Consider the following 15552-nt stretch of genomic DNA (forward strand, 5'->3'; position numbering starts at 1 on the left):
GGGTTTGATATGAATTCCGCGTCGTTTCCTTCAGTGCCCTTTGCGGGACTTTTGATGCGGGGGAAACTCTATACTAACTACTTAAGTAAGTTACGTCATGCCAGCCAATTGAAACTACTTACCAAGTTGAAGGCACATGTTTCACCTGTATAAAGGTTTATCCGCAACAAGAAAAAAAGCGTCGCATTGCCGTGGTTATCGCATCCCTTCGGCAAACGATGGATAACTCGTCGAGACGGCAGTTCTCTATGGGAACTGATGGAGTGACTGCGTTAGCTCTCTACTTGGTCTCAACCATGAGCATGCTCCTTTCATCTTTTGTCGTTCTCTACATATTCAATGAGTTTTTCGACAAGTATTTCGGCTTGGTGTGAGTTGTATTATTGTCATCATTCACCAGGCCACAGGCCCGATGCACTCATGTATAGATTTATAATCCATTTCCCAAATCATCCTCGCGTCGGCCAGCATTGCCCCAACGATCGCAAAGCCTTTGTCCATAATGCTATTCATCAAGACATCTACCCGCTGTCTGATGTCGTCTCTTCTAGCCTCCAGGGCAACGCCCAGGAGAGGAACCAGATAGCTCCACGACTCCAACCCGACAAGAGGAGTCCGCTGCTCTAGCCTTTCGAGAACGAACAAGCCATGCGTCTCGAGATGCGGCATGTCTGCCATGTGCGGCAAGTCCTCGTCAACGAGTTTCCAAGTTGGGTCCCAAAACGTTCGCGTGATACCCATGAGCGCGAAATGATAGAATGCCTCGCGCAGGGTGCTGAAATCGGTCTTGTGCGCTTCGTCGCTGTCTTCGTCTCTCTCTCCACGGAGATTTTCCATCACGTCCATGGCCGCCGCAGAGCTTTTAAAGATCTCCATCCCTTGTTGCAATAGCCCGGCGTCTGATAGCATCGCCCTAAGTTCTTCGTGTGACGGCGGTTCTGCAGCCAAATGGCGGTTGTCTAAAACGTGCCGCGCTTGTCGCACCCACTTTGTTGCCCTGTTACAATTTGTAAGCTTTCTTGTCTAACACTCATGCTTCTTAGAGAAAGTCGCTTCGCTTACTTGTGATGCAGTCTTGCAAAGTTTGCAACGAACTTTGTGTAGTGGTGTAATATGGCCGAGTTGACGCGGACTTGGCTAGTAATCGAATCAATGTTGTCAAAAGGCTTGGGATCGTAGAGTTCGACGTCGACAAGAAAGGTGTCCTCGAACGACACTAGAGAGTAGCATGTGGCCAAAAGCGAATAGTTCATTAGTAGTCCTTTGTCAAAGTATAAAAGTGGCGTTCTTTTCCACAGCTGTACTTGCTCTTGGAGACTCCCCGTTAGCTTTGTCATTGTGGCCTGGAAGAAAAGCCATGACTGGCCAGTCATCGTCTGTTTGATTCGATGCCATCATGGTTAGCCAATTGGGGATTCAGAACCGTGGAAATGCAGTGAGTATCCTGGGGATCCAACATACCTCGGCATAAGCCAACAGGATACCGTATAGCAACATCAAGTGCTGATCACTACCTCCTGGCGATGTGAGAACGTCAAGGAACTCTTTGAGTTTAGATCGGTCCTGCGCCATGATCGAAGCTGCAGCTTTTTGCTTCTTTTCCAAGGCGGTCGTCTTGGAATACTCTAGACATATTTTACCAATTGTCGTGACTATAGCACGGACAGGTAATGATGTCTCGAGAAATGTCCGCATAAATGAGAGCGAGAAAATGTCGGTCATGGGAGACGGTGAATCGCCCATAAATGCGAAGAACGCCATTGTGATATTATCTGGCAATGGCTCTAAACTGCCGGGCGTGGAACTCAGACATCCTGGCGTCGTAGTCTTTGATTCAATGCTTGCGTTGGTTGTTGGTGAGTCTTCGGTCATGGACGATGTTTCCGAACTTGACTGCGACCTCTCCCTCGAACGACGAGAACGGCGACAGTCGCACTGCGATGTTCATCAACGGCCGGGTTTCCCAAATCAACCCACGCCCTCTTTCGTGAGACTTACCGTAGCTGGCAATTTGCGGCACGAAGTACACCGTCGTCGTCGTCCAGCCGATGTATTGTTGCGGGGCCCACGTGGCTTGCTGACTCTGTATCGATCCATCCTCGCGTATGACCCCACCGTATGTGTTCACCTCAAGTTAATGCCAAACTGAACTAGATAGGCAAAGTATGAGATGGTCAAGTTCAACAACACGCCGGGGGTCATATGAGGTATGATGCGGAGGGGCAGTGTCTCACAAAACTGACCTAGCACCGGCACAGACGGAGGAGTCTGCCACGTGCTTTCTCACGTGGCCCTCACTATCACGCAGTGTCGTATCTAGACTTGACCTTTCCAATCGTACACCTTGTTTAAATACAAGTCACTTTACATCCACTATATATTCCCAGTACCGTATGTTCTGACTCGTGACAGAAACCTACCTTAGCCAGCCAAAATGCAGAAAGTCTGCGAGTTGGAGGAGAAAGTTTTAGGGTGCCGGTCGGCGATCCTCAAGCATTGGCCAGAAAGCAGCTTCTCTACGCTGGGGGGCGGGTTCGGCCGACAATTGGGAGGCTTTACTCCACGTGTACATGAATTTCTTCTGCCCTTTTGAAAGTTTACAACGAAGTTAATTGGCCCACAAAGCTCTCCGACGGTACCAAATACGGGCAGAGGCTACATGTACTTTGTCCTGGGAACAGAGAACCCAGCGGATGGCTCCCTTAGTTTGAACGCAGGAAGAAGGATATGGAAAATGATGAAGCAGGGCGGATGAACGACGAAACAAGTAGAGGGGGAAGAGACACTCTGTTATCGACAATGTGCCCATCCGTGCGGTGCTTGGGCCGTGATTTGGCTTTTTTTTTTCTAAAGCACGTGCCTTACCTATGTTGCTTCATCATTCCATCGATCCGCAGTGTAGTTCCATCCTCGCTCGCAGTTGGGGTTTTCCGGTCTTGCCAGGGTTAGCAGACTTTCTACCGAAGTTGGATTCGTCACCAGACGGATAAGCTTGGAGCGGAGAGTGGTCAACGACCTAAAGTCGTGAACCTAAAACTTCGTGCCGGCGAATAATCATCTCCGACTATGGCACGCTCGTGAGCCTTTGCATGTGCGCCTCCCAATTGTTATAGATGGAGACCTCATATCATGAAATAAGATGGCCAGAGGAAACTGATTCGATGATTACGGTACCTTAAGTACTTCAAGTATGATGAGCGAAGAAGGGAGTTTGGATGATCATCACTAAGACAGCACGTGTATCTTTCTTTTCACAAGTCCAAACTCTGTCTCCAATTCTTGCCTCAGCTCAACCTCCCTCTCCAAGGAGCTCAATAAGAAAGCCGGGCCTCAATATGCAATCACAATAGAGAAGAATATTCTCATCGCCCTTGTAAAGATCCCAATATCTGACTCCTCGTCGGCTCGTAAAACGACTCGACAAAAGCCTTCGTGGTATAGCAAACGCGTCTCCGTGCTGCAGTAGCCCTCACGCCGTTGGGCCAATAATCTTCTGCGAGGCGTGCGACGCGGTATCCGTGTTAAAAATGGCCGCGTGGATCGCATCGCCCCAGATATTCCCAAAGTTGCGAATGAGCGACCAGCTAGCCGTCGCGGCAGCCTGTTACGGCTTCCACTAGGCCTACCTGGAAGGCTGGGAGGTGGGTGCTGAGGAGCAGTGGACGCCTGAGCCAGCTGGTGTTGAGAGCTTGACCGAATTGAAGTAGAGCGGGAGGAAGAATAGTGCCCAGTATAAGAGCGCTGAGTTGAGGAATAAACAAGGAGGGAGGTACTGCACAGATCGAACAAGATGGCTCAAAAGCGGATTTCTTTCAGGTAAGCAGTCGATGCCTCCCGGCCGCAGCGCTGTCTTCGTTCTGTCCTTCGTCCTGGAGGAAAGATGGCTTGCTTGGCTCGGCGAGGAATTCGCATCGGAGATCTTAAAGCTGGATGACAGCTTGAAAGAGACCACGAGGACTTGGGCTGTACGTCAAGGGAAGAGAGGGAATGGTGATGGTTCGTGGACACCGGCCGTAAATTCCGACATTTCTAATCTTAAATTATGTAGAACATCCCATCCCGTGCCAGCAAGAGGCTTTCTGGACGATGGTCAAAATCCATCAGAGGCTTACTTTGGTGGTTAAAGGGCCATTGATCAAGGGGGCCATCTTTTGACGCGAGATTCGGAGACTTCCTATGGTCGCACAGAGACTTCCTATGGTCGCACTCTTTGCGCACTGATTGGACACGATGCTATGCCCGATGCCACTCCCTTTCGCTGCGGAATCCCCCGAGGTGAGTGGTAATGAAGGCTTGATAAAAGACCTGTCAGCTAGCAAGCCTTGACATCGTACAACGGCTTACGAGCTATATCACGGTCTTGGTATCAAAGCTACTCTACAGGTATTTGCTGTATCCGTAGTTGGGATATTGTCCAACATCCACATCATAACCACTGTATGCATACGATATTGTTGGCCCGCCACTGACATCCCTAAAATCACCATCAGCAGCGTCATCATTGCTTGGGTCGATAAGTCGGCCGCCCTTCACGCGATTCGCAAGCTCCGTGAGCTCTTTGAGCAAGACGCTCGCGGAAATAACCTTGAAGCTCTCCAACTGCATTGTCTGATGTCCGCGCTCAGTGTCGGTATTTGGTAGCAAGCCGACCATGAAGCATGCATAAGACATCTCCAACGCCTCCTTGTTCGGCGCCAAGAGTCGCTCCAACTCATCGCCAATCTGGCTGGTGCCTCGCGTAGCAGGGTCCGGAGGGACACTGTAGATGTCGGCAGCTTGGGGAGCCTGGTCTCCGGCGTTGCGAAATTTGCGCCGCATTTGTTGCGCCATGAGGTCGGCGAGCCGATCGAACTCTTGCTTGAGCTTCATCGAATTGTCCTTCTGACGTCGAGTCTGCGACCCAGTCTTGTTGAAGATCGAGCCGCAAAAGACTTCGACTTCCCTCAACTGCTTCAAGTGGCTGTCGGAGTATGTAGTCATGGCACTGGCGAGACGATCTTCGTAACTGTATCAGATAGAGTCAGCTGACACGCTCTGCAATACTGGTCAAGTTCCAGAGCCACCCACACGTCCCGCAGACTTTTGGCCTCCTTGAGCTTCGTTCCCCAGCTGACTCGCCCATGAGTGTAGTCTTGAATTTTCCGCTGGATCAGGCCGACAAATTGGTCCCATACTGAGGGGCCGGTCTTGGGAATGGCTCTCTTGACCTCAGTATCCCAGATCTGCTTTTCGTCGACATTGCGATAGAGCTCGCCGAGGATTTTGTCCGATTTGTAGTATCTGTAAGACGGTGCGAAACCATCGTCATCATCTTCGACAGCCTCGTCCCTACCGAGGAAGTCGATCTGCGTCCGATCGAACAGCTGAGCAGGCGGAGCGGGGGCCAAACTGTGAGACTTTGTCAGCAGCAAGCTCCATCAAGTGACAGTCTGCACTCACAAGTCCGGGCGAAAGTTGGGTGCCTTTGGGATTCCTTTCTGCGGGACTGGAATGCCCGTCTTTGAAAAGTCTACAGCAGTCGAGTGCAGCTCAGCTAGTTTGATGCACTCATCGCTCATCGTTCCTTTGGGAGTTTGGTCCGCGAGAATGAGATGTCTGTTGGCAATCATGCCGAGTACGTCAGACTTCATAAAGTCAACAAACCAGTTCGCCATGTCTTCTCTCGTAACCGGTCGGCCGAGTGGTTCCGGTATTACTCTGGGGTAGTCAGCAGCTCCATAGGTACATTTTGGCCTAGCTTCTTGGTCCCAGATGATATTGTACAAATCACCATCGAGATCACCGCCGCTGAGTTTACTCGGTAAGTCACGTTTTCCACACTGACTGAATGCGATGCAGTTGCGAAGGTCCCGTAACGGGTGGCCTGCAGGCGGTATTTTCACGACGGCTAGTTGAATATCGCCGGGGTGAAGAGCCGGCGACCGCGTCACGAGGACTTGGGTACCATCCTTGATAGCTTTATCGATGGCTAGTTTGCCTGGTCGTCGGTCGGTGTCAAAACAGACGTATACCTCGTTTTCCTGGAGAAACCTCGTCTCGTCCATGATGCCAAAGAGTGTGGCGCCCTTGGGAACTGGTATTCTGGCTTTGTGCTTGAGCAATCGCAGTTCCCGTAAAACAACCGACTCAACCACTGCTCTCAGGAACCTGTCTTGCCGGTAGTCTATGCCGTACTTGTCAAGGCCCTTGATGAAGCTCGGTAAGAAGAAACCTGTGCCAATGCCCTGCAGATGCAGAAATGTTCCCGTGTTGTAAGCATCTGCCGTGACGGCCCGAAGTCGATCAAGTACCATCTTCTGCAATCGGAAAAACCAGTCATTGGAGACACCCAAGTCCTCCAGGATCTTGATCATTTGCCGATTGAGTACCAGTTTGAGTGGCCTGGATGCTACGTCACAGATTTCGAGATTCTCCAAGTCCGTGCTGGGGAACTTCTCCATGGACTCCCTCCGGATGCATATCGTCCGACCTTGCAGCCTCGAGTCCAAAGACAGCATTCCTTTGACACCGCCCCATCGGATCTGCAGACAAGTGGAAGTGAACGAGCCTCGTGGAAGGCGCGGCCAGATCAACTCCAGAGCTTCGCGTGAAATTGTGCCTACACCATCGCTGAAAACTCGTTCAATGTGTCCGTCTTTTGTTTTGATGTCTGGCATGTAGCAGTGCAGAATATCAGCATTGCTAATCGAGATGAATGAGGGGGTTTCCGAAAACGCCTGACCGATGCGAGCCGCGCACTTGGCCGGGATCTGTATCTTCTCGAAATCGCCCAGCGATTTGATGATGTTTGCGTACATCTGGAATTCCTTTGAATCATCGACGAATGGAGCTGAGAACCATGCCGAATGGGATCGCAGTGAAGAGTGGGAGAAACCAAGGAATTGATATACTCGACCGGCAACCGACAGTCCGTTGTTGAGGATATGCTTGTAGCGTTCAAAGATTTTGTCGTAGGAGACTTTTGAATTGAAGACTAGATCGCTGACGTCTTCATCGGCAAATGTGACTCTCATGAAATAGTCCGTCTGATTTGGAAACCTGCGGAGGACACGATTGAGAGACTCCAGATCGGGGCCTTGCAGGATGATTCTTGTGGGGGTTATTATGGCCTTGTAGACCCAGGCATGATGATCAGTTATCTCAGGCTCGAGCAAAACATCTCTGAATTCGACGTTGGCTTCGGACCGTAGACGCTTCTCGATGATCAGAAGATATTTCAGTAACTCATCGGGGTCCAGTTCGCTTGGGTCGGTGTTATGACATGGAAAGGGAATTCCATCGAGCCCAGTGCCATGGAGAATCCTGAAGGCCTGCTCGGAGATGGGCTCAGGTTTGCCTTCTGCTTTGGCTGTTTGGAATATTTTCTCGAGCGATAGCAACATTGTGTGAACACTGCGTGGATGTAAAAAGTTGTTGTACACCAAAGATTGCAGTTGGAATAGAAGGCCGAAGGGTAATTTGTTGGCGGATCCGGCCTCAGCTAGACGTACATAGAGTCGCGTCCATTCAATGTGATAGTCAATGTCATTGGAGATGGGCCTCTGGTTGAGAGTGACCTTTGAGTGCGCAATGACGAACAGCTCCTTCTTTTTGAGGCTGATCATGTTGTGATCGAAATCGCGGCTAAAGATTCCCAGTTGATAGACAAGACAGGTGCCTGCGTACTTCAAATGCTCCTTGCTGCCGGGAATACCGAGTTCACGGACGAGTGACTTTACCTGATATCCCAAGTTGCTCAAACCTAGCCGTTCCATTGCCTCTTTAAAGTCAAGGTTTGAACGATAGAATCGTGGTGGTTCGCTCAGCAGAAGGGTGAAAGTGGACGGAGTAGAGCTGTGTATCATCTCGACGACGGAGGAATAAGGGATCTCGACTTTGGCCCCTTGGTCGAACTTGAGTATGAGCTTTCTCTTGCCAAATTTTGCCAGGCCCCTGTCAGAGAAGCGGCATTGTTCGTTGAACGTCAAGGTTTGATCAGGCCCAAAAGAGTTATGGCCGCAAGCCAAGTGACTAACGTTGAATATGACCGTATTGTCAGTAGAAGGAGCGTCTTGCAGAGTACGCTGTCTGTGTTTTTCTTCCAGACGATGAGCAAGACTCTTGAGCATGAAGGGATCTGGGAGCTTATTGCTTTCTTGAGCCCAGACGGGGGTGTTCATGAGCATCAGGTTTGCCCTTTCCCTTTGAGGCATTCTTCCTCTCGGTGTGGACTTGAAAGTAGCCTCGGGTTCAGTGATAGTCTGCTTTCCATGGCGCCCCAAAAACCGTTTCCCGTCCTCCTGGTGGAGGAAGGTTATCCAACCAACTTTTTTGTTGCTCCTGGACGAGTTGGACGAGCATGACCATTCAAGGATGCCGAGAGTATTCATGTGCGGCTTGAGCTCCTTCTCGAGGGTCCGATCCGTCAGGGGCGGAGGCAGGTTGGTGAGAAAGACCTCCATGGCGGAAAGTGCATCAAGGCCGTAATGATGAGCAGCACAGGATGTCCAACTTGAAGCTACAAGTGAGGCTTGGGCTAAGAGCGGGAGTCTGAAGGCCCTGAAAAAGAAGGTTCGCAAGAGAAGCCCAGAAGCAAAGGGGGGGGTTAGGGGGCCGGTTATGGAAGATCCAATTGTTACAGCGCGTTTTTCTCAGAGTGTGAGATTAGAACAAGGAGCTAGGAAGTATCAGGTGCTAGACTTGTCCAGGGATGAGGATGGGCCGACGTTGAATGGACTTGATGAGGGCGTCTCACACCTATGATGGATGTCAGTCCTGCCTAGTAACACAGCACTTATTGAAAAGCGACGCCGCACCCTTGTTTTAATAAGGTCTGCTAGCCACTTCTGGGTGGTATGATCCATGAATCGATTGGACATAGACAGGATGGTAAGGTAGAACAGACAGACGGGGACAGCGAGTTTGCGTCGGCTTGAGTCTAACAGACCGCAGACCCAGTTTGCAGCGGCTGCGGTGGGTGCCAACGGAGCGGTGAAGTTAAAATATAGAGACGCGAGGAATGAGAAATGTAACTGCAAACATTGGAGACAGACATCGTGCAGATTAGTGAAGAATCAATGGATGCGAGATGCTTATATTTGCGCTTATATGGTGGACAGGCTACGGGAGACGTTGTAGGAAGTTTCAAGTCGAAGGTCGCAGGTCGCAGTCTGCCCCGCGCTAACCGTTGTCGGGCTGATTCGGTCTAGTTCCAAAAGAGAATAGCTCCTCTTCGCTTAAGCTGCTGCGGGTCCGGAGACCATATCTCAGCCAACCAGAAGGAGAATGCCGACGATCATTAGCCGGCCTCCGGCACCGTTCCAGTGAGGTGGCACCTTACACGGTGGTTTGTTTCAATGAAGCTGACGAGGGGCAGGAAGCCACGGATGGCGATGCACCTGCCGTCTGATTATTCGTGTTGATGGCATGTTTACCAGGCAGATTTCTACCAACCAACCAACCAACCAACAAAAAAAGAAGGAAAAAAGGAAACGAAGAAGGACAGAAAGAAAGGAACCTGAAAGCCTGATTGACAACGCACCGATGCCTCCTCCCGAGGTCTAGCCGATTGCCACTATCGCTCGCACCTCACCGTCGCGTCTGTCCAACTTCAATTGCCCTCGACGCTTCGTTGAAGAATGCGATGGCTTACAATGTGCGCGCAAGCGAGAGACTCCAACCTGCAACCTGGGAGGCATCGGGTGCTGTTTCGCTTGGAATCCAAGTTCCCAGGAACAAGCAGTCAATGCTCTTCGATCAAACGGCCCGTCTACGACTGCCACCGATATCGCACGATGCACAGGGCACATGGGCCTGGAAGAATCATCAATCGCACGGCGGTAGTGCGAAAAGCTCTGGCAGAACGCTTTTCCGCCACAATGCACCAGAACATTCAAGGTATTTCGACAATCATGGGGAATCCGACACCCTTTCTCCCGACGACTATTGTCTCTCGACTTGTTTTGACGCGACTATTCCATCTTGTACCAGCACACAGTAAGACATTTCTGCCTCTCAAGACACAACATAGGAACAATCCGAAAGCTTCCATTGTGCTCTTGATTGACCAGCCGGCATTGCATCGAATCACCGTCCCGCAGCTTGCCGTGTGAATATCCCGAGCGCGCTGGACCCTGCCCGCAATTTCGACCCCGCGTTCGTCATCAGCCCCGTCAAAAGCTTCCCACGGCTTCCAAAGTCGCCGTAACAGAAATACCTAGGTACCTTAGTCACCGGCTTCTCCTGTCCGGCTGTTCTCGCTCCTTTTCCAAATTTTCCAGACTTCCCCAAATACACCGCAACCAGGACTCATTGAGTTGAAAAGAACCATGGCAACCCCGGGAATGCTTTACGTTACTATGCAGCCGAAGCCCGACCTGGCTATCGAGCAGTTCCACGAATGGTACAACAACGAGCACGGCCCAACCCGCCTGCGTATCCCCCAAATCTTCACCAACGGCCTGCGCTACCGCGCCAACGACGGCAAGGAGCCGACCTTCCTCGCTTCTTACGATGTGACGGACATGTCCCACCTCGAGACGCCCACATACACTACACTGCGGGCAAATAGATCCGCCCGCGAGGCCGAAACCATTGGTCAAGTGGACGTCACCAGATACTTCTTCGACTTGGTCATTGAGCAAAAGGCCCCTCTCTTCATCCCCATTGAGCAGCTTTCCGACGAGGAAGCCGAGGGCATCGAGCTCGTCGCCATCGAGACCACTCTCAAGGACGAATCTGATGCGGCCGAGTTCAAGAAGTGGTACGCCGAGGAACACATCCCAATGCTGTCCAAGGTTCCGGGCTGGCTGAGGACCCGTCTCTTCAACATCTCCTCCATCGGCGACGGCGTCGGCAGCAAGACAACCTTCTTCGTACTACACGACTACGCCCGTACAAATGGCTTGGGCGGTCCCGAGCACAAGGCCTCCACGGCCACGCCTTGGGCGGCCGAGATTGTCAGAAAGGTTGCGGGTATGAACCGCCGCACTTATTCTCTCTTTTATGTCTTTGGTCCTGCTTCTCGCGACCTGGAAAATCTGGCCAAACTGCCGGCGTCGGCCTCCACTTTCACAGCGCCGGATGGCAAGACTACGACTGTCCCTGGAAAGGACAAGGTCATTGACTCCTACGTTACGGCCGAGGACCAACTCTCGATCCCCTACAAGCTTGAGGGCAACTCCTCGCCCAAGGCACCTACCGTGGCATTCTGCAACTCGCTCCTGACCTCACTGCATATGTGGGACCCAGTCGTCAAAATCCTGAAGGAACAGCGTCCCGACTTGCGCATTTTGCGTTACGACACACGAGGCCGACACGCCATTCCGGGCCCGCCTGTGCCGGCAACGCTGGACTTGCTTGCATCCGACCTGCGCACCGTTCTCGATGCACTGCGTATCCCCAAGTTGCACGCCCTGATCGGAGTATCGATGGGAGGTGCAACAACGACCAACTTTGCGCTCAAGTATCCCAATCGACTCAAGAAGTTCATCGCCTGCGATTTCAACGTGACGTCGAGTGCCGCCAATACACAGGCGTGGAAGGATCGCATCGTGGTGGCGGAGGAGAACAGCGGAGCCGGAATCGCAAAGCTGGCCGAGCAGACGGTAGGTCGGTGGTTCCACCCGGCCACGATGGAACAGGAGAGCGTCGTGAAAGGTATGACGGAAATGGTAGCAACCAACAACGTAGAAGGCTTCAGGTATAGCTGCCAAGCGCTATGGGATTACGATTTGAAGCCAGCGCTTGGGTCTTGCCAGGTTCCTGGCTTGCTGGTCGTGGGCGACGGCGACGGCAAAGGTGCGCTGGTCAAGGCGATGGAGGGATTCAAGGGGTCGTTGGGCGACCACGGCGCCGAGTTGAAGATTGTGCCAAACGCCGGCCATCTTCCCATGTGGGAGAGCCCTGCCGCATTTTGGGACGCCATCCAGGCTTTTTTGTAAAACAATTCTCTACAACAGAGTTTTCTCATGGAGCGCAAGAAAAGTCTGGCCAAAAATAATCCAATCGAGAGTTTCGCCGCAAACAATGTTGCTGACATGCTTGGCCGGGGCTGGGCGCCGACGGAAGGGCCCAACATTGCGATCGATTTGCCGTGAGGCACCAGCTGCCTGTACTGTACCAAGCCGACATGTCCCCTGCGCTGGCTGCAGGCCGTACTCACCGCCGTTGTCGCCATATCGAGCAGAAGTTCTGATGGGTAGCGATCCTCGAGAGTGCTGTCAGGGGAGGCTTGACGACGAACAAAGTCTATCTCAAACAAACAGTAACCCAATCAAGGTTTAAGGCTGGGGTCACGATTCGTGGCGCGTTGACTGTTCAGCGATCAGCCCTGTACAGGAATCACGCGCCGCAGCGCCGTCTCAGCGCAGCCCTGGAGCAGGGACAGCTCATGAATCATGCCAAGATAAGAGTGGACTGCGGAGAGAGAGAGAGAGGGAGGAAACCAGTAATTTGAGCTCAACTCAACGGTCGCGGGTGGCGAGGACAGCGGTTACGCCTCTTTGAAGACTTGACAAATTGACAAACCTGCTGACAGGCGCTGACTGGTATGCGGGCACGGTTTCATCGAAAGTGCCCACGGACGACGGGATGTCAGTCAAGCTGTCAAAGAACCCGTAAAACAAGACGGAATCGCCAATGACCCAGAGCCTCGGCGCATGGAAGAAGAAATGGTCTGGCGGCAGTTGTCTTGGCGGGTTCATCTCGACTACGCGGATCGACGCATGGGAATGCCCGAAATGAGATTCACTCGCGATGCAGCACGCGGCATGCCTCCCTGGGATCCATATTCCAGAATTCAGAGTGAGAGGGGGCATTGATACGGCGGATGTTATACCCAAACAAGGCAGAGGGAATTCAATGGAAAGGAAAACGTGGGCGCCAGACGCAAGAATTGTGGATCAGTAGTAATAGTATGGAAAACAGGGCGACAGGTATCCGTACCACACCTTCAAGTTGTTCAGCCTTTGCGGAGAAATGCGAGACCGAGTAACTTGCTTGCTTGATTTTTGCTCACAGAAGGGGATAGGGGATACCCAGGGAGTGCGAGAGAGTCTTGCTTGCTAGCGGCCAACATCCGCATGCGGGCTGCGCAGTAGGGTGGACAGCGAGATTTAAGAATGAGACTAAGGGGATATGCATATTTCCCTTGGCGACGATGGGGCCTATCCACAGTCGTCGCCATTACCTTGGCCCCTGAACTCATCCTCTTCGGCTCCGAACCTATTAGCTATCGTCGACAATCTCAAGAAGCCAAGCAGCAAGACAAGCAGCAAGACAAGCAGCAAGACAAGCAGCAAGACAAGGCACCCATCGGTGCCATTCACCCATTGGCCCAGCGGCCCTCTCTGGTGGAGCGTGTAGTGGCATTTAGGTAAGGCGCATCCGATCCTCCTATGATTTACCTTCCCATATTAGGGGCGGCCGGCAAGAGGGTGTGTTTCAAGCCCGGCGCTACGTCTGAGATTCCGGTGCGCCCGTGCTGCGCCGTATCCGTACCTACCTTATCTTACACTACGCTTCCCGCCGGGCACTTCACAAGTTCTCACTCTGGCAACTCTGCACTCGCTTGCGTGCTTTCACTGCCTTTCAGGCATCCCCTGCTTCACCCACGCACTCGTTTCCGGGCGAAAGAGTTGTACCTCCTCAGGGCTTCGGCGGTGACGAGTAAGAATACGCTATTGGGACTGGGCCACGAAATATTGAGTATCCGTATACCCAGGCGACTCCATCGTGACCGTCACCTTCCTTGCGCCGCACAACCCCAACCTTGATCCCAGCTTGAGCCCCTCAGCCAGATCATGGCTCTCGAGTCCTTGAGTCTTTATTCTTCTGACTGACGGCAGAGCGCCAAGACAACAAACGGCTGATGTTACGAGAATGAGCGCCTACGCCACTCAGTGGAACAGTCCATCTCATCTTTCCAAGACCGGCCGCCCTTCCAAATGGAGCACATCCGGCTGCTGTGTTGGGCCCCCCGGCCTCGACCGGTGCCACACCCTCAAGATTCCACCACTCTGGTTTGCATATTGGTGTTTCGGTCTTATGAAGTTTCTGCCATCTCCACTTGTCCTTCTTCTCCGAGTCCTCGCACTTCACCAGGGTTGAGGGCGGCTCAGCTATGAGCGCTTGCGAGGACTTGCTTGGCATCAACTGAACAGGTTAGGAGCTGAAAGAGACGAAAGGGGTGTGCTTGCTTGGCTGTTTTAACAACAGTATCGCGGTGGGATAAATAACACGACAATGCTCTCGCTTTCCTGAGTTCAGCTAGTTCCTCATCCAACATTGCAGGTCGCACACATTCTTTGGTTCTTTACCATTTCATTCTTTTTCCAATCGTCAACCGTTAGTTCTTCACTGTGTGAAGCTGAGACATTCTTTTGCAACTCTTACATCCAACGAATTCAAGCTCATTCACTCTCTTCCAACAACCCACCTCCTTTTCTTTTCAGGAACAAACCACCCGACCTTTCAAAATGTCTTCCATCAAGTCCACCATTGCCCTCGTTGGCGCCTTCGCCGCTAGCGCCCTTGCCCACGGCACCGTCACCGGTTTCAAGTTTGACGGCGCCTACGAGGACGGCTACAAGCTTGAGTACTACTACCAGAAGCAGAGCGGCGGCTCTCCGCCGTCCATCTCTGCCTGGTCCGCCGAGAACCTCGACAACGGCTTCGTCGACGGCACCGGCTACGCCTCCTCCGATATCAACTGCCACAAGAAAGCTGCCCCGGGCACCGTTGCCTCTACCGTCGCTGCCGGCGGCACCGTCGACTTTGAGTGGTCAAAGTGGCCCGAATCTCACTTTGGTCCCGTCCTCACCTACGCCGCAAAGGTCGACGGTGACGACTGGGCCTCCGTCGACAAGGACACCCTCAAGTGGGTCAAGATTGACGAGGCCGGTATCGATATCCCCACGCAGACGTGGGCGGCCACCAAGCTCATCGCCAACAACAACACCTGGTCCACCACCATCCCCTCCGACCTCGCCGCCGGCAACTATGTTCTCCGCCACGAGATCATTGCCTTGCACGGCGCCGGCTCCGTGAATGGTGCCCAGAACTACCCCCAGTGCGTCAACGTCAAGATCACTGGCTCCGGCACCGCCAACCCCGAGGGAACCCTCGGCACCGCGCTGTACAAGAACACCGACGCCGGTATCCAGTTCAACCCCTACACCACCATCTCCAGCTACACCATCCCCGGACCTGCCCTGTTCGGCTCTGGCTCCGGCTCTGGTTCCGGCTCTGGCTCTGGCTCTGGCTCCGGCTCCAACAGCACCACCCCCGCCACACCCTCTACTCCCTCCCCGACCGCGCCCTCTGCCACCCCCGATGCTCCTAGCGACGATGATGCCTGCGCCACAAAGGCTCGCCGCCACGCTCGCTCTTTCCGCCTCCGCCACTAAGCGTTGGCAGAGCGGGAGGAGAGAAGGAAAGGAGAACAGAACGAAAAAGCCTTCTTCACTTCGAAGAGAGCTTGTGAATGAGTAGTTTGATTCGTTTCTCAAATCATAATGTAAATAGATTTATACCCGGTGTATATATCGCTGCAAGCAAAAAACACCCTTTTTT

At 52.7% G+C, this 15552-nt stretch overlaps 4 protein-coding genes across 4 annotated transcripts; 2 read left to right on the forward strand and 2 right to left on the reverse strand.

Moving 5' to 3' along the window:
- Positions 1-393: 393 nt before the first annotated feature.
- Positions 394-1761, reverse strand: CORC01_04659 (uncharacterized protein; the record flags this gene model as incomplete). Its single annotated transcript, XM_022616306.1, has 3 exons — positions 394-997; positions 1063-1376; positions 1462-1761. 3 exons carry the CDS (start codon positions 1759-1761, stop codon positions 394-396), a joined length of 1218 nt encoding a protein of 405 aa, XP_022477157.1.
- Positions 1762-4377: 2616 nt separating this feature from the next.
- Positions 4378-8441, reverse strand: CORC01_04660 (RNA-dependent RNA polymerase; the record flags this gene model as incomplete). Its single annotated transcript, XM_022616307.1, has 3 exons — positions 4378-5005; positions 5068-5388; positions 5440-8441. 3 exons carry the CDS (start codon positions 8439-8441, stop codon positions 4378-4380), a joined length of 3951 nt encoding a protein of 1316 aa, XP_022477158.1.
- A 1866-nt stretch (positions 8442-10307) lies between these two features.
- CORC01_04661 (uncharacterized protein) lies at positions 10308-11921 on the forward strand (the record flags this gene model as incomplete). Its single annotated transcript, XM_022616308.1, has 1 exon — positions 10308-11921. The coding sequence occupies one exon, from the start codon at positions 10308-10310 to the stop codon at positions 11919-11921; it is 1614 nt and encodes a 537-aa protein (XP_022477159.1).
- Positions 11922-14456: 2535 nt separating this feature from the next.
- Positions 14457-15386, forward strand: CORC01_04662 (glycosyl hydrolase family 61; the record flags this gene model as incomplete). The annotated part of the gene is made up of 1 exon (XM_022616309.1): positions 14457-15386. The coding sequence occupies one exon, from the start codon at positions 14457-14459 to the stop codon at positions 15384-15386; it is 930 nt and encodes a 309-aa protein (XP_022477160.1).
- Between the last annotated feature and the right edge of the window lie 166 nt (positions 15387-15552).

The sequence above is a fragment of the Colletotrichum orchidophilum genome (assembly GCF_001831195.1).
Source record: "Colletotrichum orchidophilum strain IMI 309357 chromosome Unknown Scaffold_31.1, whole genome shotgun sequence".
In the NCBI taxonomy this organism is placed as follows: domain Eukaryota; kingdom Fungi; phylum Ascomycota; class Sordariomycetes; order Glomerellales; family Glomerellaceae; genus Colletotrichum; species Colletotrichum orchidophilum.